This window comes from Falco cherrug, chromosome 5 (genome assembly GCF_023634085.1).
Source record: "Falco cherrug isolate bFalChe1 chromosome 5, bFalChe1.pri, whole genome shotgun sequence".
NCBI classification, from domain to species: Eukaryota; Metazoa; Chordata; class Aves; order Falconiformes; family Falconidae; genus Falco; species Falco cherrug.
In genome coordinates this window covers 29,894,040-29,915,269 of record NC_073701.1, presented here as the reverse complement: position 1 = coordinate 29,915,269, position 21,230 = coordinate 29,894,040, and the positions used below count along the sequence as shown (strand labels likewise).

Here is a 21,230-nt window from a genome sequence, read left to right as displayed (position 1 = left end):
TATGCAAAAAGTCTATGTCTTAAAAGCCTAATAGTAAAAAAAAATAAAATATTAAAATTACCAATGTAGCATTTGAAAGGCTAGAATAAACTGGATATATTTAAGATTTAATACATATGTAATGTAAAATTAACATGTCTTTTATACAGTATCAGAAAATCATCTGGAGAACATTTCAAAGTGGAGGAAAATGAACAAGAACAACTTTGGAAGAATATTAACTTAAATTTTTAAAGAGGGTTTGTTTTGTGTTTTTTTAATTTATTTTAGATTTGGGCTTCCAGAATCTAATTTTAACTCTGAAGATGCCCTTTGATTTGGACCTTAAAGTCATAATTTGTCTATATTTTCTCAAGGACAAATGTAATAGCCATGACAAAACCACATATAAAATATAGCTGCATTTTTGTAAATACTGGTCATATTGATTTTTTGTGCTTACTTAACCACCAAAAGCTCATTGAAAGTCTGTTAATGGAATTTAACTACTTAGGTGTCACATTTTACTCATTCCTTTTTAATGATTCATCAAAATTGTCTTTAAAAATCCCTTGGGAGGAGGATGTTGGTTGCAAAAAGAAAGCCTATATATGAAGGATTAATGTGTTATCTTATAAAAATTATTTCTAATTCATAGGAAAAAAAAAAGAATTTGTTTAGCGGAAGAGTTCTCACCACCTGCATCATCCAAAGCATAAGCAGACACTGAAGATGTTGATTTTCCGTGAAAACACAGTAATGATAAAGTCCTGTCAGATGTTTTAATGTTTTGTGCTAGCAACTAAATGAATGCAAGGTTCAGTAATTCCACTGCAAATCTTTCTCTGTATTTCATGAAAGTATAAAGTGTACTTTCAGCTCTTTTTGTCAATAATGTCACCCTTGTGGTTGACGATGGCTTGAAGAGGTACAGAATATTCTCTCTGGCCAGAAAAATATAATTAAGATCAATCAGCATAAAACCTTTGAAGTGACGCATCCTACATGATGGTGTATGATAATCACATTATTAAAGGGCCGCTCAATTTGACTTCTAATTTTTTTAAACATTTGAAAATTAAAACAACAAAAAGGTGTTACTAGTTTTGCAGAGGGATTGCTGGGGTTTCTCCAGGGTAATCTATAATTTTTCAAACAAAATGTTAGCATCAAATATAAGCAAATCAAAACAAACAAACATTCCAGAAGTACCAAAATGAAAGCACAACTGAATGTGCTGTAAATGGAAAGAGTATGAAAAAAACCACATGCCAGTAGGATTGTTTTGATAAATGGGTAATTATTAATTCATCATTCCTTATATCTCAGGCTTCTAGGACAAAATGAACTGACTATTGAACAAATATGAAAAATGGTTCAACAGCTATAACCCATCTGCTGCCTGTGGTGAGCAATTGTTCATGTTAGCAATAAAATCCATCTAAAGATAAGAAAAAATGCAAAAATCCAAGACCTGGCAGCAGAACCATGATCATTAGTCCACTTTACTTATCTTCTGCAAGTAAACTATTAATGGAATACATTTAGCAACCTGTTGCATGTCAAGAGCTAGGTATGAAGAAATCACTTCATTTAACTCATCAAAATCATTTGACAGTAGGTCGATAAGATATATTTACTTTATGGAGTACATTTTTGTTCTTTGGCTTCTATTTGTCTATGGCAAATTTCCATTAGCAAGTAGGATATTTATGTTTATTTCCATGTATCTAAACAATCACATTAATTGAGGACTGGGCCTCTTGGACCTCCATCAGGAGCAGTGTCTTATAGGATGAAAGAACACTCCATATCTCAGAAGTAACTCATTTTAATTAGTGTAATCTCAATATTAAAATTTCTAACTGCTGACAGAGCAGGAGTGTAGAAAAATCTGTCAAAATATAAGTAATAACTACTGATTTATATATGAACTGCTTATGAATTTTAGACCTACTTTCCCTTGATTTGAAATCTACCACACAAAAGTGGAAGCTGCTATTCTGCCATCAATCACATCGTTGATAAACAGTGTTTTGCAGAAGTGGCAAAATCATATTAATCTATTAGTTTACTTTTCTATTTTTCAGCTGTTTAAAAGACAATTTGAAAGCCATGTGTCAATGTCAAAAGCCTGGTGCTGCAGAACTGAACAGGGAACTTCTGCAATTGACTCTACTGGAACAGCACCTGAAATGTGATTTAATCCACTAACAGAGCCCGTAAACAAATTAATCTTTCTTTGTTGTTGTTCCCTGCTCGCACTGACGGCCGCAGAAGCTGGCATGAGAGATAGGCAGAGTGGTGAGCAGGGAAGAGGCACTGTTTTGCAGCGAAGAGGCACTGTTTCGCAGCTGCAGGTGACTTAACATTTATCTGTGCTACTGCACACCGGAGCAAATGTTCAGGGATAAGGCAGGATGTAGGTAAACAACACAAAGAGTGAACCTGTGTCTTCATGGTACGTAAACACACACAGAGGAACTCAACCAATCTGCTGAATCTTTTCGGTTTATGCTGAAATTACTAAGCACAGTTTAGCCCTTCCAAGACTAAGAGTTTAAAATTTAGTTGCCTTCAATTACCCATCTGATTTTCAAAGACTGTTCGGCAGTCCCATCAAGTGGACTTGAAGTACATATGTACAGCAACTGTACAGTTTTAGTTGAGAGATGAATGGATAACTGAAACCTGCAAAAATACAAAGATGAAACATGCAAACATTTTAGTAGATGGTTGGATGGAACCTAGAGGAAAAGGTATCAGTAAAACATGCAGAAATTTTAGTAGCTCTCTGAATGGCTGGATGTGACCTAAAAAAGGAATGAGCAAATTGATATTACAATTCAATTATTATTCTAACAACTTGGAACACAATTATAACAATATTCAATCTGTAAGATAATGCTAAAATTAAAAAACAAAGGCAGAAGATTTTAGATTGAATGAATATGGGATAACACAGTAAATTTGGTGGGATTTCTGTTGAGTCACCTTTCTCTGGAATTAAAATGGATGATCATATATATGCTGAATTTTTTACAACATTATTTCCGACATTTTTGAAACTAGAAATGCTGTAAAAGATTATTCTATGCAAGAAAATTTTATTTTTACTGCTCTGAGCTACTAATTTACAGTGAAATAATCACAAGATAACAAAGAATTTATCACACCGTCCACTATTTCTTAACTTTACAGTGAACATAAAGGAACATAAATACATTATTTCACAAGGACAATAACTACTAAAAAGAAATAGAACAGTAAAACAGACACACAGATAGTTATACTTCATCTTCCTAACTTCTGCAGTTAACTTGTCTTAGAGATGAGGTGAAAATTATGGACTATGTTGTTTATGTGGACTACCAAGCTTGCTTTCCTGGCTGCCAGGTTCCAGCACAGCCTGACTGTACTGCAGAGAGGGGCTGTCCCAGGTTCCTATGGTGTGCTGTTTCTTATAAATTATGAGCAAAGAGGTCACAGCTGCTAACACTGTATAATTCAGATATTAAATCCTTCCTATCTCATTTCCATTCAGGGAAGTACCCAAATGTGTTGCTTCTGAAGCTACAGAAACAGTTTCATGAGTAACTTATACAAAAGATAACCTCTAGTTGGTTCTGTCCTCATTTCCTTGTTGAATTGCTCATTTTCTAGTGTAAATGATTTTGGACAGACTGGAAAAATGGAACATTTTCCCATTTTGTGAATTATGCTCACCATTATATTTTCTTCTGGCAGACAAACATGAAGGAATCACTCTAAGAAAATATACTTTCCCATACTTGGTGATACTCTGCAACAAAAGAGGAGCTGATAGGAACAATTGCACTATAACTAATTAAACAAAAAAATTACTACTGAGTGCTTGGCAATGACATCTACATTGCTTTGTGGAGGTAACAGTTTCACTGGAGTATGGCAGGTTGTTCTTTCTACGTACTGGTATTCAGACTTTCGCTGGAATTCTTACAGAGGCAGCTGATACCACCACGGACTGAAACTGGAAACACTTCCCTTCCTAGGATCTCAAATATTTTTTTTTGGTAGCAAAATCCTCCTAGAAAGGCTAAGTACCAAAAAGCATTTTTCCACTTAAAAATACCTCTGTTCTTCACTGAATGCAAACCAGACCCATAATAATATATAAAAAGATAATAGAAGTATTTGATAAGATACCTACCATGTTTTCTTTTTTATTCAGTAAAATGTAGACTTGTAAGCAGTGGGGAAAACACCATTCATGTTCAGTTCAGGAACAAATATTTCTCTCATATCAAAATAAAGCAAGCAGAACTAGCTGCTGGAATAGCTTGAGGCAAGACCTTCATCATTTTCCTATCATTAGGCATGCAGATTATTCCTGAATTATGTTTCCATTGCCAAGATGACAGATTTGATTACTCACATGAAATTTTGTGTGTCAAAATAATTGCTCAATGCAAAGATAGCTGGCAAAATAACATGCACTGAATTCTGGTTCAGCATTTTTATTTTCTTTAAGGGTACTTGAATCATACTCTGTGTTTATATTTTGACTTTGCTGAAAAAAATAGCCATGCACGCCTTTGCCAAATAACTCTGGAAGTATCAAGTATGCATCCAGTCTGTCTATAAGGCAAAATTTTGTCTTGAAGAGACCAAAAGCCAGAACACATTTTCAAGCAAGCCATTTCTTGATTTGCCATGAAAAAGCATAACTGTGCCAAATGAAAAGCAAGCAATACATCAGTTGTAAGTATATTTCGGTCTGGTTTAGCCCTTTATTATAGTGAAGGAAAAAAAAAGATTATTTTTTTGAAAATAAGCTGATGAGCTGTTTGAATTCTACTTTGGCAGGGAGTTCAAAAAAGAGCAAAATTTGGCCCAGTTCCCTCAAAATGTATCTTTGTAGCTGGAAGAATTGTCAACAGAGCTGCAGTCTAATCTCAGTGGCACAAAAATATATATTAAAAATGGAGCTGGTTTTTACATGCATTGCTAGTGGAACAATTATGTGTTTATTCACAGTAGACAGTCCTCAAAGACATTTTTCAGAACTTGTAATGAGCTCAACTGCTGGGCTTCCAAAAAGGACAGGAAGAAAAACGTGTAGTTTCTTTTATCAGATGAAAAAAATCTATTGGACTTTGCTGAAAGGTAAAACATGCAATATCAGGTTTCTGTGGTAGAACAGAAGCAGCTTAGAGTGACAGTAGAATATTGTCCGCTCTATTTAAAAGCTACCAGCATCCACAGTATCTGAGTTTTAGCAAACTTGGTCAGTGTTAACATCCAGGCTCACTTAAATGTGGCTTTCTGCTCATGCAAATAACTTGAAAATTGATCTGTTAATTAAACAGTCTATATAAATACTGTTGCTGAAGTGTCAGTCTTGTTTGCAGAATTTCATTAAGTATCATGATTTCCTTGTGCTGGATAAGTCATGCAGATAAAGGATCCAGGAAGCTTCACATCACACTTCTGAAATTTGGCACCCAAATTCTGAATTGCAGCTCAAGCAATCCAGCATCAGAACAGCATTTAGGAATGTTCTCTTTACTGCCCATTTTAAAAATATGATTTCAAACTCACCTTTACCCTTTCCAGTTTCACCCTCCTGCGATGTTTTTTGTTCTGTGTAGGAAGTACAAGTATATTTTTGAGAGGATCTTAAAGTAAAAAGAAAAACTTACACAGCATTAAAAAACCAGCAATATTCTACGTTCTGCTAGTATTGAAAAAGCAAAATTAAAGTGTTATTGAGATATATGTATATGTAATACACAGTTGTAATCCCATAAATCATTTTACAACTCTGTGCATATCAATGCATTTTCTGTGTCTTGAACAAGTGCATAAGGTTGATGTTCCTGCACTCAGTGGAAGAAAAATACTGTGTTTTTCAGAAGCAGCAATCGTTAGTCTCTTGTTCTTGGGCTTATTTGTGAAAGCCTTTGAAATGAGTTAATATCATTGCTAATTTGAATGGAATGGGATCAGACGTGAGATACTGCCAAATATTAATGGTATACAGAGCTCCATCACCCTAATCAATTTATCCTTAAGACAAAGTACACCACAGACAGAACATATTGAGGGTGTCCTTAATTCTTTACCATCTTCATCATAATCTTTCCTCAAGCTGTTTGCTTTTAGTTTTCTTGATCCAGCTTGTCCTCTACTCCAAGGAGGTGAATGTGAATTATCTTTGACCTTATAGGTATGCGAAAACTTGGACTGTATTTTCAACAAAATAAAAATGTCTGTGCTTTTTCTATTTCAGGATCTGATATGATTCCTATTCTCTTTGGTTTTGTATCTCATTCAATTTCCATACAAGACCATTTAGAGACTTGTCAAATCATATGATTTGTCTTCAAAGTGTAAACACTCAATATTCTATTGCCTGTGAACAAGGACTTTCTGTGGCAGACTTACCTGTCAACTGTCTGATAAAACATGCGTGAAGGTCAACGGACTAATATTGTTAAGATGGAGCTAAGGTAACTTTTGTGCCACAGAAGAAATATTTGCAAGAACCAGTTGATATGATTATCCTGATTTCTTGTTCACATGTGCATAACCATGGTAACTATGAAAATAAAACTTGAAATTTGGAAGACAAGTCCATATTCTGGAAGTGTGACAGAATCCTGGATGCTTCTGTCTGAATTCCCTAAATTTCCAACCTCCAGTTGTCAGGTCATCCATCTTGGCCAGATGGTCAAATTGTTCCTTTTTAACGGGGATTTTGCTACAGTAACACTTTCCCTTGCTACTAGGAAATGAGCTTAGAATTCACTGTTCTTGGCAGGTGGTAGCATGTCTAAATCCCATTTGAAAACCTCATCAGGACTAAAAATACCAAACTGGTGGCTTGACATTGAGATCTAGAAGGAGCTCTTACAATGGCTTCCCCAAAATTTCCTGCTGTAGTTCAAAATTATGATTATGTCCAATAAACTATTTATATGTTATAGCATTTGGATTCTTGAACAACCAGCTTCCTTCTTTGTGTGATAGCTTGGTACGCATCTTGATGATACATCTTGGTAATCCAAGATGACAGCATCTCAAATCAGGCAGAAGGAAGCCAGGAGAAGTGATTGGTACTTCCAGCTTAGAAATATCCCAGTTTGGTCTGTGCCTAACCATAAAGGCCTGCTGACACCCTACTTGTTGTACAGAGGAAGTACAAGATGGGGGAAAGGAAGGGGGTTATAGGAGTGATTTAATATTTAATCCTGTGTATTTAAATAAAAACAAAGATGATGTAACTTATTTGAAAATGTTAATAAGTCTTTTAATATAACATTTCAAATATGCTATTCCTTTCTGTCTACAAAAAGCAGTTCCTCATTTCAGTTCTACTTAAAAGTTAAGACCAATGAATAACATGAATTCAAGTACAAAGTCTATCTGATAAGTGCCTCAGTGTGAACATTTTGAAATTAATTACTTTAATATCAACTGTACAGATTTTATGGCTGAGTGAACCACAACCATCATGAATGAAATACAAATTACCTTTCCTTACAAATAAATATATGTGATATGAAAGAGTTCACCCTAAGATAAAAATAACAGATGGGCTATTTAAACATGAAACTCCCTGTGGCAAATGGTACTGCTACCTCCAGACTTTGTCTTTTTTTAATGAAAAAGTGTGTATTCTTTAATAAAATAGCATATCATTTAAACAAAGATATCTTGAATCAGCACGATAAAATGCCAGTTTGCAAGACTGTAGTAGATGCACGTTTAACACCTACAGAGTATTCTGTTTGGTACTGCTGTTTAGGTAGCTACACAGAGAATAAAAAACTCACCAAATGGTCAAATTAGACATGTGTAATGTACATATGTTATTAACCAGCACCTGAGAATTTAACTCAGGTTGCTCAATGCAAATCAAACTCACACAGCAAAGGCTTGCCTACCTTTCCAGCTCCCACTAAAGAAAAAGTAGCAGGTCGGCACAGAGCTTCAGCTTAACTTGAAGCCCTAGTACTTATGATTCAGTTTCACCTAACTTTGGCTTCCTGGAAGTTACTCACCCACTCAGTTCTAGACAACCAGACTCCTCAGGGCAACTGCCTATACATAGACAACCAGTGCCATTTTAGATGTTATCCAGGAAACACCCATTGGATGAGCATGTATGACCCAGGATCTGCTCCACTGATTGTAGGTGGAGCACTGCTGAACAACTTAGACAAGATACCTAATCTTCAGATGGCTAAAATTAGGTGAAATGAACCCCATGTTTGATTCTGTCAACTTTACTCACAGTGTGCCTTTGAGGAGAAACAAAAGGGAATATTTTAGTGATTAGATGCTGTTCAGCATCAAAGAAGACAGCATAATTTAGCCACAGAATTTAAGCGGTCATCAATTTCCTGTATCCTGAAAAGCATTTGCATCATTATGCAAACAAGTCTCTCGCAAACAAAAACTGAGTCTGAAAAATCAACATTCAGGCAAAGTGAAGTGAGAATATCTTACTCAGTTGGGTTTTCTTACTTTTCTTACTGTTCTCTCAAAGGGACAATGTACACAAAACATATTATGGCTATGCAGTATCCAGTCTCATGGAACTGTTGTTAGTGTTACAGCAGAAATTGGTGTTTTTTACACTAACCTGGAGGTGGCGGTGCACTTTCAGTTTCAGTCTCTGAAAAACAAGGAAAGATGACAGATATTGAGCTTCAAGTAAAAGCAAATATTTTTCACATATTTGGTATATTCTTGTTGAATTTGGACACAGTTTTGGTTCATTTAATATTTTAATGCAGTTCTCAAATTTATTTTTGCTTTCACACATGCAACACATGGCATCTTCAGAGTGACAGGGTCAGAGGCCTAAAGCTATTATGCTCTGTGAAGAGATGATACTGAACTTTTCCAGTCCAGAGAGATATAATACTCACAGAATCATAGAATTATTTAGGTTGGGAAAGACCTTTAAGACCATTGAGTCCATCCAACCATTAACCTAGCACTGCCAAGTCCACCACTAAACCATGTCCCTAAGTGCCACATCTACAAGTCTTTTAAATACCTCCAGGGATGGTGACTCAACCACTTCCCTGAGCAGCCTGTCCCAGTGCTTGACAACTCCATCGGTGGAGAAATTTTTCCTAACACCCAATCTAAATCTCCCCTGGTACAACTCGAAGCCATTTCCTCTTATCTTTTCACTTGTTCTTGGGAGAAGAGACTGACACACGCCTTGTTGCGACCCCCTTTCCTGTAGTTGTAAGAGTGATATGGCCTCTCCCAGACACGCAGGTCATCTTCCTGCACATATTCATGTTAATTTATATAGGTGGGACCCAGCACATTCTGGGACCTTTTGGCAATTCCAGTTGAGGACAATTCTGGAATATCGTGGGATCCAAGTTGAATTTCAAGTTTGGGTTTGATTTTTTAAAGTGAATTGGTCTTGAACATATGCTTAAATATATAAATTAGCACATCGATATGTTTCTGTCAGATGATATCCTATGTTTAAGCTATGATATTGCTATGTTTAAGCAAACTTTCAACTGGAATAATATCTGATATGACTTTAATTGTGAACTTTAATTAACAGAAGAGGGTCATTCACAAAGAATCCAGAGACCTTTATTTAATTTTAACCACACCATTAGATCTAGAGTTCAGAGTTCAGTGAAATCAGCTTAGCAGCTCTGTGTAGAACCTACAGTATGTTTCGGTGTTCTTTCTTTCAGTCATTCTTTTTAATCTAAATTGCTTTCCTTTCAGATGTGTGATACAGAAACCAGGCTTTTTATCCTATTTAAATGTTATCCTTTTGGGACGACATGTTCTCTGATCTAAAAATATTTTTTCAAAAATTAACTAGATAAAATTTACTTTTAAACCATTAAAGGAAGCTTATTTTCAACTTGTAAAATCCTTAGGACTCTGGACTCGTTGAAAATAGTAATATTTATTGGAGGTAGTGCATTGACTTATAGTTTAAGTACTTGCAACAAGCAAAGATTTAAAAGGTTGAAATCCTTAATTGTAACAGTAGATGGCTCTTACTAACCTTTGTCATGTTATGGGTATTAACCTTTGGGACCCCACCTAAGGTCGTACTCAGGAAATAAAGTTTCAATTTCTGTCACACAGAAATGCTGGTAAGGCTAATCCTTTGCACTCAGGTCTAAATTTAACTAAAACATAGTTCTCATTCTTAATATATCCATTTAACATTTAAAAGGGAGAAATACTTTTAGCACAAATATAATTTTGACTGTGTGAATTTGATATGGCTTAGGAACTTCCAGTCACATATGCAGATACTACAGTATATCCTTGTAGAAGGTCCACTGAGAATCCCTTGCTACAGGGAAAGAGCTCAGAGATATACATTCTGGTCACAGCACCCATCATACAGAATAGAAGGGAGAATGTACATTAAAGATCAACAGAAACAGAGTCTGACAATAATAAAACAGCTTTACTTAGGCTTATAGCAATTTATTTTTTCTGGTCTAATAACTAACATACTAAGTTTTGCTTTGTGACCTAGGAAAATATGAACATTTTTCATATGAAACTATGAAAATTCCACCACAAAAAGTAAGTCTTGGAACATAACCCTTTTACTACCATGACATTTCTTACTGCTTCCACTGAGAATAAAATAACATCTGTGGCATGGAAATCTATTTCTTGCATGGAAAAGTAATAGCAGATAATGGCTGACTATATAATCGTCTTTTTGAAATGTAATGGCTAGAAACAGGGAGTATTCTTACAAACACTGAATTGGAAAATTCTCTTTGGCTCACCAGCAAGGCCCACAGATTTATAAACAAAAGCTCACCAAACTCAGCAATTTCAAGGCTCAGATGAAAGGCTTATGAGCCTTTTGAGGGACTTTGCTTGAGATCTTCTTTCATGTTGAAAAGTATTTCATGGCTTCATCACACTATGAACACATGGTTCAACACAACACATTCTGTTGGTCAGAGATCACACATCTTTAGTCCTCTCTTACCTAGCAATAGGCACAGATGTTAGCCAAAATCTACTGCACAAACCAGACTAGAAACACTATTATTATAGTCTGAACTTCATCTCATACATGCAGACATACAAGGAGATATTCAAAACCTAAGCAATGTCACAGACAACCTACTCTAGCTGACCCTGTTGCTAGCAGGGAGGTTGGACTAGACAATCCCCGGAGGTCCTTTCCAACCTCACCTATTCTACAGTTCTGTGATGGGATGATGACTGAAGCCAGACCAAGAAGTCAGTGGTTTCTTTCCTAAACCATAATTCAAGGCTGTTTGGTCCATTGCTAACCGAGGCAAGAACTGAGCTCAGGGAAGAGACCTGAAGTATGGTGCAGGAGGAAAAAAAAGGAAGGGGTAAGAGTTCCAGGCACTGGGGGTGGCAGAGACATGGGAGATACTTCAGCATAATCTTTTGGCCATGTGTGACCCCTTTCATGGTCATGCTTGGCTTACAGTTCCATTCCTGAGGACAGCCAGGAAAAAAACCATTAATAGCACTGAGTAGTTTCCACCTCCCCAAAGAATGATAGCCCTCTCTGGCTGACCTCTGCAACAGGCTTGTCAGCCAGGAAAGGGCTCTGTGCACTCAACCAGCAGCTTACGGTTGTGCTCCTTCCCTAGGAGGCATGCTCACTGGAGTCCCCAGATGCCATTCCCGACAGCCCCATTGCCTAATATGGTGCTTTGTCGAGGCATTGTCAGGGGGGCTGGCGGTGGAGAACGTGGTGCCTCCAGCATGCGCTCCCCAGCCCCTTGGGAGAAGATGGGTTCACCGGGTTGTAACGATCCCTCCCATGCTACAGGGGAAAGCGGCTGTTGAAGGTCCAGTTACTGCTGGATTGACACCATGTCAACTGGGCCTTCTACCAAGCAATTGAAGTTCATTTCTGGTTCACAGTTTCTAAGGCAAAAGGCAGTGGTTTCTTCTTTGCAGTTCTTTATGTAAGAAGCCAAGAATGTTGGATGTCAGTGGGTTGTGTTGCGCTACACAGAGACCTTAGGTTATTCATTGGCTGTGAAACTTGTAAAGCAGCTGGTTATATAAAATTCTACAGCAAGAAAAGGAACCAACTTAGCAGTCTACTACATGGCTACTCAGAAAGGATAGTAGATTAAGAAGTGTAGTTAGCAAATAAAGTGAAAGCACAACTGTCACTTAGATAACATCTCCAGAAATGCTTTCATGCCTCAGCTGCATCATCAGATGCATTCAGGATCCAGTTTGACATAGGATATGAGCACTTAGAGACAAGACATTTTTATTTGTGATTTATAATTATACATGCACACATACACTCCTGAAAATCAGCAGGAGATGCAACCTGACCCATGACCAACAATTTTCCATCACTGTTCCACATTTACCGTGTTCAATATTTTGGATAAAAAAAGGACTTTAAATCTCTCCCTGTGTGTATAGATAACTAAGCTTTTAAAAGTTCCGTGAGATTACCCATGCACGAAAGTTATGGAAATGCTTAAAAACCATGTTAAATTGGGACTACCATTATTTAAAATTTCAATTCCATTTTAGGTCTGGCTGCAGTGACATCCAGCCTGCAATAACCACAAGTAGCTTTGGATCTGGCAGGGTGCTTATGTGTGATGGCCATTTTTCAAGGGCTCTAAATTCCCGCTTCCACTGGCTTCTGCGACAGCAACAAGCATAGAAACTCCCTGACCTCATATATATTACTTTTCACATTGGAGTATAAACATGACAAGGCATGCTGACAGTTCTAAAACAGTCTCCAGGTCCTACTCTACTACTGTGCTGGGAACAAAGTATTCTGGAGTCTTGAAGTTCAGACCATTCGAGAGCTACAGGTTGTCAGCAAGCAAACTGGGAAAGAGGTCTGGCTGGATAACTCTTCTCATTTTGCAACTCTGTACTCAGGACCAGGTTTGTTTTGGGTAGGCTTAGGAACTCTCAGTAATATTGGAAAACTAGTAGTGGTTTTATCCCCTCAGGTGAAGGAAATGACCTTGAGCTTTAAGTCAGGGCTTGCACAAAGTCTAAAGTTAACATTTCACCAGGCTGGAACATTCAACAGGAAAGTTTCCTGCACTAGTTTCTCCCTGCAGTTAGGTATAGATTGGTTACAACCCAGCAAAGACTCTGGTCTAAACAGACAAGGAATTGAGGATTTCACCCGGTCTGACCAGAGGGCTTACTCCCATCTACCTGAAAGGGAAGCCAGGACTACAGCTGCATCATCATGGACACAGGTATATCATCTCTGTGTAACAGCAGCATATTAAGGTGACTTTCATATGTCAAAGAGCACGAGGATGGTCACTTAATGCTTTTTGTCACAAAGACCTGTCAACGTCAAATTGTGCCATATTTAAGTAGGTGGATTAAGCTTGCGCACATAGCCTCAAGGGATCAGACAAATATAACTATTACGTAGGAATTCCTAAAGTGCTGACTCTGCTAGTCAGGCAAAAATAGACAAAATGCTAGTTTGGGGAGATAGCATAGCTCACCCCAGCCCTTGTGCAGTTGTCATGTGTAAGGATTGACCCCGGTGCACAGCCCCTGTAAGACACAAGAACTGCCGCTGTGGCACATGGCTTTCTCCCGAGGCAAATGCTCCACTAAAATAGGTGGGCAGGGAAGGTGCAAGGGTGTGGAACTGTTGCATTCCGCAAAAACTGAGCACAATCATGCAGACAGGGTCTGCCCGCTGCCTCATGAGTCTCAGTTCTTTACTGAGAAATCATCTGATTTGCGTGCAACCTCCACAGACAGTTCCCAACCTGAGTGGAGGCAAGAAACTATAACACCAGCTGAAATCACAACCTTTTTTTCTGAATATCCATGGACATTTTCTATATTACTTTTAAAATAAAGCTACAGAACCCATTCTAAACAGACTTCAGTCCTAGGTCCTGAGAGCAAAAGTGGTTCTAAAGGACTGAAGTGAATAAGCAGTGGTGCTCTGGTGGCTGTCTAGGTGACAGTTACAGTGGCCAGCAGTGTGATGCAGCTAGACTGATACATTTATTAAGTATTTCTGCTTTCTGTTTCCACTTGTAATGATGGTGTAGACAGAAGAGGCTGCCTGTTTTGGCTTACTGTGACCGTTTCTGGTTAGTCATGAATACTGCAACCTTAGGTTAAGTACTGTCTGTTGTTGCAACAAAGTGAACAAATCAGCATGTTCACTGAAGCTGAAATTATTTTTGTATTCCAGCAATTAGAACCATCATAATATTGTGATGTATCTTCAGCTAGGGACTGGAGAAGAAATAGACTTAAAGAATTTGCTTAAAAATTTAGTTTTGCATATGATTAAAATTCAAAACTGTTCCTAATGAATTCCAGCTTGTAGGAAAAAACCAAAACCAAAGATAATAATTAGTCCAACTGTACAATCTCACCTACAATGCTCCTGTTTCAGTAATAATCTAAATACTTCCAATTATGAAGGATTTTATGGGCCACAGGATCCAATCAAACCATCATATGATAAATGCAGAATGTTCCCCGACTTAAGGACTGCAAAACTGAATGAGCAGTTGGAACAAAAGCCTAGTAATAGTGAATTCTGTGGAATGAATTAGATACCAGGAAATAGTTTATAGATCTACTTGAGGAGCTACAGTAAAATTGGTGACTCCAGATTTTGTCTTCATTGCCATCCATAATTGTGGAAATGCATAAAGCAACCATTGCTTGTTTAGTGTGTTTCCTTGCAGTTTACATTTTTCTAAAATCATAGAATCATTTAGGTTGGAAAAGACCTGTAAGATCACAGAGTCAAACTGTAAACCTAACACTATCAAGTCCCACTAAACCACGTCCCCAACTGCCACATGCTAGTAAATCAAATCTGATCATATGTAAGCTTCCACACTGTTCTCATTTCTTATGAGAATTTTGCTTTCCTATAGGAATTAATCTTTAAAGAACACTGTAACCATGACCTTGAACAAAAGCAATTTCTTTAATAAAATGTATGTTCACATATCTATAGTCTCCCAAGTTTGTACAAGTAGACTACCCAGTAAAGAACTATGTCATCCATGCATTAAACCCCCACATATTTAATTTCTGGTAGGTAGGAGGGAGCTATCGGCAGTCAACACCCTCATCAGATGGTGCAAGGCTTCCTTGGCAGTCTTGAAGTTGCATGTGTACTGTAACTGGGAACTAAATGGCTGCCAAGTGTTGACAGTATTTGAAATAAGTAAAGCTAAATTTGGTGGCTTTAGTCTAGTTATCAAGTTTCCATGCATTCTCAAACTCATTTTTAACCTACTCGGGCCGCAAGGCACCGATATGGAATAATCAAATTCCATTTGTATTTCCATTGTATCTTTCTTCTCTGACTTTATATCAAGAAATGACTGCACTAAAGTTCCTGAGCACTTGTGCACCCTGGAGAAAGAGTACTCATGCTTGTATCTCACAGATCACAGACTAGCAGTAGACTACAATTTGAGTGCTGCACTCAGTTGAAATTTTTTGACTAAATTTTTTCCATGGAGGTTTTCACAATTGGAGTTTTCTAACTTATCCCATCATTTAAAAAAACAAAAACAAACTTTTTTTTTTTAACTTGCAAACTGAAATTTTGTGATGCTGTGTATCCTGCAAAATCTCATAGGCAAAGTTTTGCTGGATATACCATCTACATGGCAAAAGGATTTTGATGAAATGTGTTACAGTGCATACAAAAGTGATTTGTGCTCATAAGGTAATTCAGCTTGCCACATAACTCTACGTTTATGAGAAGGCTTTGTCAGCACAGCTGTACCTGAAGGCCATTGAAAAATTTTCCAGGCCTGAGTCTGTTTGTGGCTATATTGATTTATTTTTTTTATTCTACATATTGATATGTTCAGTTTTATTTCCACGTTTGGAAATAAAAAAAAAATATTTTGAAGTATCATTGCAAGACTTGTTTTAAGATGAGGTGTATGCAGTCCCAAACATTACTGAAAAAATTCTTAGTAGGCATTTTCCCCATAAGACTTGCACAGTGAAAACTGCGGAAATTCCACACAGATTCAGTTTCTTCCTACCAACGGTAGCTCAATGATAGAAACACTCAAAGTCTCCACTGTCATGGCACCATCTCTGTTTATATACCACCAATTTAATGCAAGCCTGAAACGATTCCCTACACCTGGAATTCCATATTCCTCACCTACCTGTTCCCAGCCTGAGCCATTCTTTAACATTGCTTCACATGATGTACTTAAACATGGTTCTGGCTCCAGTTAAACAGGGGAAGGAGAAAACTGGCTGTGTAAATATTGCCAACCAGATGCGTGCTTATGCCTAAAGGACAGGAGCAGCGTTGCTACTTTTACGTTGTAAAGCCAACAATAAAACAGACCCGGCCTGGCACCTGAGCCTTACCTCTGCAGCTCTGCACCTGGCAGCCCCCGGCCCTGCTTTAGGCCCAGCAGTTAGCACGGATTTCTGCCTGCTGCTGCCTTAAAAAAGGGCTGTAGGTGCGGTGCGAGCTCTGCAGAACCACCCCGCCACACTGGGCTCAGCTGTGGGCATTCACCCCGCCTTTCCGTAGCGTGCGTTAGAAAGGCCCCGCTACGGGCCGCGGACGCGCTGCCGCGCTCCGCCCGAGGCCGGCCGCCCCTCTCACACCCGCCGGCCGCCCGCCCGGGGCGCTGCTGGGCCGCGGCACTGCCCGCCCCCCGTCCCCGGTTGGCTGCCTGTCCTCCCGGCCCGGGGAATAACCGCAACTCCCGCAGAGCAGGGACAGCCCGAGCAGCTCCGGGTCTGGGCTGCGGGCTGCAAACGGGCGACCCTGTGTTTCAGCGTTTCGAGCTCTGCACCAACGCCAGGTGCACCGGCACGGCCTGGCTTTGCTTTCTTTAGATTCTTTAAGCGCTGCAACACGTTTTTAACGTGTTAAATTGCCTGTAGAACAATACGATTTTTTAGCAGCAGGTGCTAGTGAGAAATTGAGTTTTCAAAATGACTCCTAGCCCAGCCAAGTGGAATTCTTGTTTTACGTATCCCACATCTAATAATTAATCTTTGCTATGTATTTACTGAAATCGATTAATCCACTCCCCATCAAATTGCCACCCCGTGTCAAAAAGTATGGCTATAGATAACTTTATTCTCAATTCCCTATCCTTCCTTGCAGGTTTGCTAGTAGTTTTTCTCTGGAAGCAAGTATTTTCATTTAGTTCAAAAGATTCAGAGAAAAATGAAAGCAAAAGACGCGACAATATGATCCCAGTGAGAGCGGCAGGCTGAGCAATGCTAACTTCCCTTCTGAAAGCTGCAAAACATCATAAAGCAGAGCAGGTCATAAAACACAGGACTGCTGCTCAGGAACAACAGGGATTTATTCCTCAAATTTAACGGTATATTTTTCAATGGCAGTTGCACTTCTAATTATAGGATAAAAGTCAGCAATAAAGTTGAAAGGGCAGTTATTTCAAGAGATGAGTACTTAACCAGTAAAGAACTTCCTTTCAGATAGTCCAGATAATTTCCAAACCAGCTCAGGAAACATTTTCCTAATTTAGAAAAATGTCTTCACTGTTGTTTTGCTGAGCTATTCTGAAATATTTCACCCTGAATCGAGGAAATCAGTTGCAGGGTTTTTTTAATGGAAATTGCATTAGGGACCCTATGGTCTGAGTAACTGGAGTGAGCTCTACAAAGGACTACATCTCCTGGTGTTCCGTGCCTTCAGGTTAGTCTGAAGAGGCACGTAAGTATGTGCAGATAGTGGGAAATCATTCCACTTAGAGAGCTTGACTTTTAGGGGAAAATTAAGCATAAAGCTGTGGTGAATGTGAATTCATGCAATCTAGTTTGTTTCAGCAAATTACAAGGAAGCATTTGAGATGTGGTGATCTGTTTTATTTTAAACAAATTTCAGATTAAAACATTTCAACAATTTAAAATTAAAACCTGCTGGTATTCCCATTCCATAGTTTTTGAAATGTCAGCTTTTCTTTGAGGGTCTGGGCAAAACCAAACATCCACCTGTTGGGATTTACCCAGGGTTGAATTTATCAGCTTGTTATCAGCTCTTTGTCAAAGTAATATGTACTACAACTGTGTCTAAACATTGTCGTGACTCTGTCCAAATACCAAATAAGAAAAACATTTGCTTCAAGTCTATTTGACAGTGGGTGACAGATAATCTGATACTCTGTGATGTTTTCAAGGAAGAGTCTTCACAGCCTTCCATCAGATAAGAGCACTCTTCTGTCATCCGCACTTTAGTACTCAGCCTCCTCTTGAGAGACAATGGAATTATAAGAAAGAACTCAGGGCTGTCAGGTGCCTAGGTGATTAGAGATGGTTCAAGCAGCTAATCACTACCCCATTACTTATGTCAACCTGAATTTTTTTACCCAGTGCTGATTTTCAGTCATCAGGCTTGTGGCAAATAACTCAAGATGAAAAAGAGGTAGTAGCATCCACTTTCTTAGTTTACTGCAGGTAACTCAAATTTATGGGCTATGAAATTCAGGGGCTGCTACCGTTTGTGAGTGCTGATGTTCCAGTACATGCCAGCCAAAGATGATTTGTAATTAAGTCCGGAGAAGAATTTAAAAATCACCAAACATAACTGGCAATGCAGGAAAGCTTTGTATCAGAGCTGCAGTATTGTTGATACCAAACACTAAAAGAATGAGAAGTTACCCTAAAACTCAGAAACTTACTGATTTAATGGGAATTCTATGTACTGACTTTGGGAGGTTGTTGTTGGTGGTGTTTTTTTGTAAGCTTGTTTGCATATAAATATTTATTGTTACTTAGATGCCTGGAATTCAGTATCGTATTGAAAAACCTTTAGGAGTATTTTGCACACATAGAAAGGACTTTTTCTGTAGGTAAAAATTCAGGACACCTAAGGTCCAAGAAACCTATGGCACTAGGCAAATCTTTGGTGGATTGTGCAGCAATATTTATGTACACAAAAGTCACGTATGACCCTTTGTGGGTGTTAGGCATACGAAATTACATACATCCCTCTGTGTTAATACTGTTACATTTTCTACCTGTCAATCTCATTCTGCAGCAATGAAGATAACGGAGAATTATAAGTCTTCACTTTAAAAAAGTCACATAATTTTACCTTTAGGGAAAACACTACAGCAGGATGTTTGCAGACAAACTGTGGGGGTTTGCATCAGCAAATCACTAAGTGATATAAAAAATCTCTCGCAAAGCATGACAGCGAAATGCATTTGAGATGCTACTGTGTATAACAGTCACAGCTCACTGAATATACTTTCTCTCCAGCTAAAAAAGCTGTTGGGTAAGAGAGAAACCTTCACTGCAGAACATGGAAATGCAAAACAAGGGCAAAGAAAAAGGGGCAGAGGACAGAGGTCAGATTTCCCCTTTAAAAATAGGGCTAAGGGAAGCTTAGATGAAAGATTAGTAAGGCTGGAGGGAATGCCATGGAAAAAATGTCATAAGGCATCTGACCCTCTGTGCCTTCACTGAAGTCTGCATCTGTGGAGGAGTGGCAGCCACAGCCTCCATTGGTATTATACTCCTCTTTGGGTCTAAAATAAGGGTTTTGGCCTAGATACTATGTTCTTATAAAAACAGAAGATACCGAATGTGCTACAGTGTGTGTATGTATATCTCTATCTACGTGAATGTCGCAGCATGAGACCCAGAAGCTATTAGTCAATGAATTACTCCATCTGCCTGGCATTTCTCATGTGACTGTTCCTAGATATCTGTAGCCACAGATATTCTCCACATCACCAGGGATAAGAGTTTTTTGTAAGTTTTGCTAGGAACAATGCTTTAGTGGTACTGGAAACTAATAAAGCTGTTGAAAAGGACAGTAATGCAATACTGTGGACATTCAAGTGTGCAAATGATTTGAAACGTTTCATTTCAGGTCAGAAAACAGTGAAAGACCCTATCACACAGGCACAATCAGATCAGACTGATGAGAGGAAGTTTTTCTTCCTTCTAGAACAGTTGGAGCTGGTGCTAGGGGCCATAATTCGAGCATTTCTCTTGCACAGAAAAGGTTTCATGGCAAAAAGTTATGAAAATGAACACAAAAATACCCAGAGGCTGGAATTCAACAACTGTTCAACAGCTCTGATTTACTGCTTTTTGTAGTCCACTAGCACACTGGAGTAAGGTGTGCATCAAGGAGTAACACTTATCTCATCAACTGAACCAGTAAGCTTTAGCAGTAAGCAGTTTTAGCTGCATCTGCATTGTTTGATTTCACCACACCTTCAGGGCTTTGAGAGAAGACAAAATTTGAAATGGGCTTTCAGACTCGGTTTTCATGCTAGCTGAACAAAGCCTGGTTTCTGTTCAAGAAAAAAGTAACTGTTTGAGGTGATTTATGAGTTGCTTTCGCTCAGCCCCTTCCTAATGTGTTCCATCCAGTCCGTTCAATAGCAAGAAGTGGAGCAAAGGTCTCTGCAATTTATGTCTATGCACACAGAGCTAAGATGTGTAAACAGAAATCTGCATAAAAAGGGAATCTTCGTCTGTGTCTGTGTATGACTGCAACGTACCCTTGGCATTTATGACCAAAATTAGTAAGTTATTCTGAGCCTGAGAAGTCGTGATGAGTGTGTATTTTAATACAGATCCCTCTCAAGAAGCATTGTGGTACTACTGAACAACACTTTCAGATGTTCACTAAAACCACCATTTGATCCTAACGAGAATTAAATTAGAAGGGAGCTTTTTGTAATAATCACCTGATCAAAATAACTTGCTGGAGCCATCACATATAAGAACAACTGCCCTAAGAAGTAGGTCACATGCTATTTTCAATTAGTAATAGGGCCAGGGGATAGCAAATTATGTAAGAAATATTTCCTGATCTCCAGGGAAGGGACAGCAATGACTCTTGAACATGTTTAATTGCTGCAATACATAGCAGGATTCCCTTCTTGCTGCAGTGTCTGTACACTTTTGGGAACATGGAGGTGGCACATAGTGGGCCTCTAAATTGTGGAATGAGTCACCCAGCCACGCTCCCATGTCCTGGTACTGCAGCTCTCTGCATGCATGGAAGTCACATGCACTGACTGACTTGCAAGTTACCATATTTGTGAGGGTCTTTTTTGAAACAAACAACTTTACTCCAAGGCAGAGCATAGAGTGATTTTTAGGATGGTGAATTTTTTGGAATTTCAGAACTTTTCTGAGACTATGCCATATTCAACTTTTAGTTGAACGACCTTCTGACACTACTTCAGGAGGTCTAATGTCCTAAACTAACCCCT

The 21,230-nt window shown here is 38.5% G+C and overlaps 1 protein-coding gene across 1 annotated transcript in view; it reads right to left on the bottom strand.

Annotated features, from left to right (window-relative positions):
• Positions 1-21,230, bottom strand: part of MYBPC1 (myosin binding protein C1) — a 91,698-nt gene that overhangs the window by 52,863 nt on the left and 17,605 nt on the right. The window contains exons 3-4 of the mRNA XM_055711171.1: positions 8,609-8,641; positions 5,560-5,601 (exon numbers count right to left, since the gene is read on the bottom strand). Coding sequence (XP_055567146.1) covers positions 5,560-5,601; positions 8,609-8,641 — 75 coding nt within the window. The remainder of the gene's footprint in view (positions 1-5,559; positions 5,602-8,608; positions 8,642-21,230) is intronic.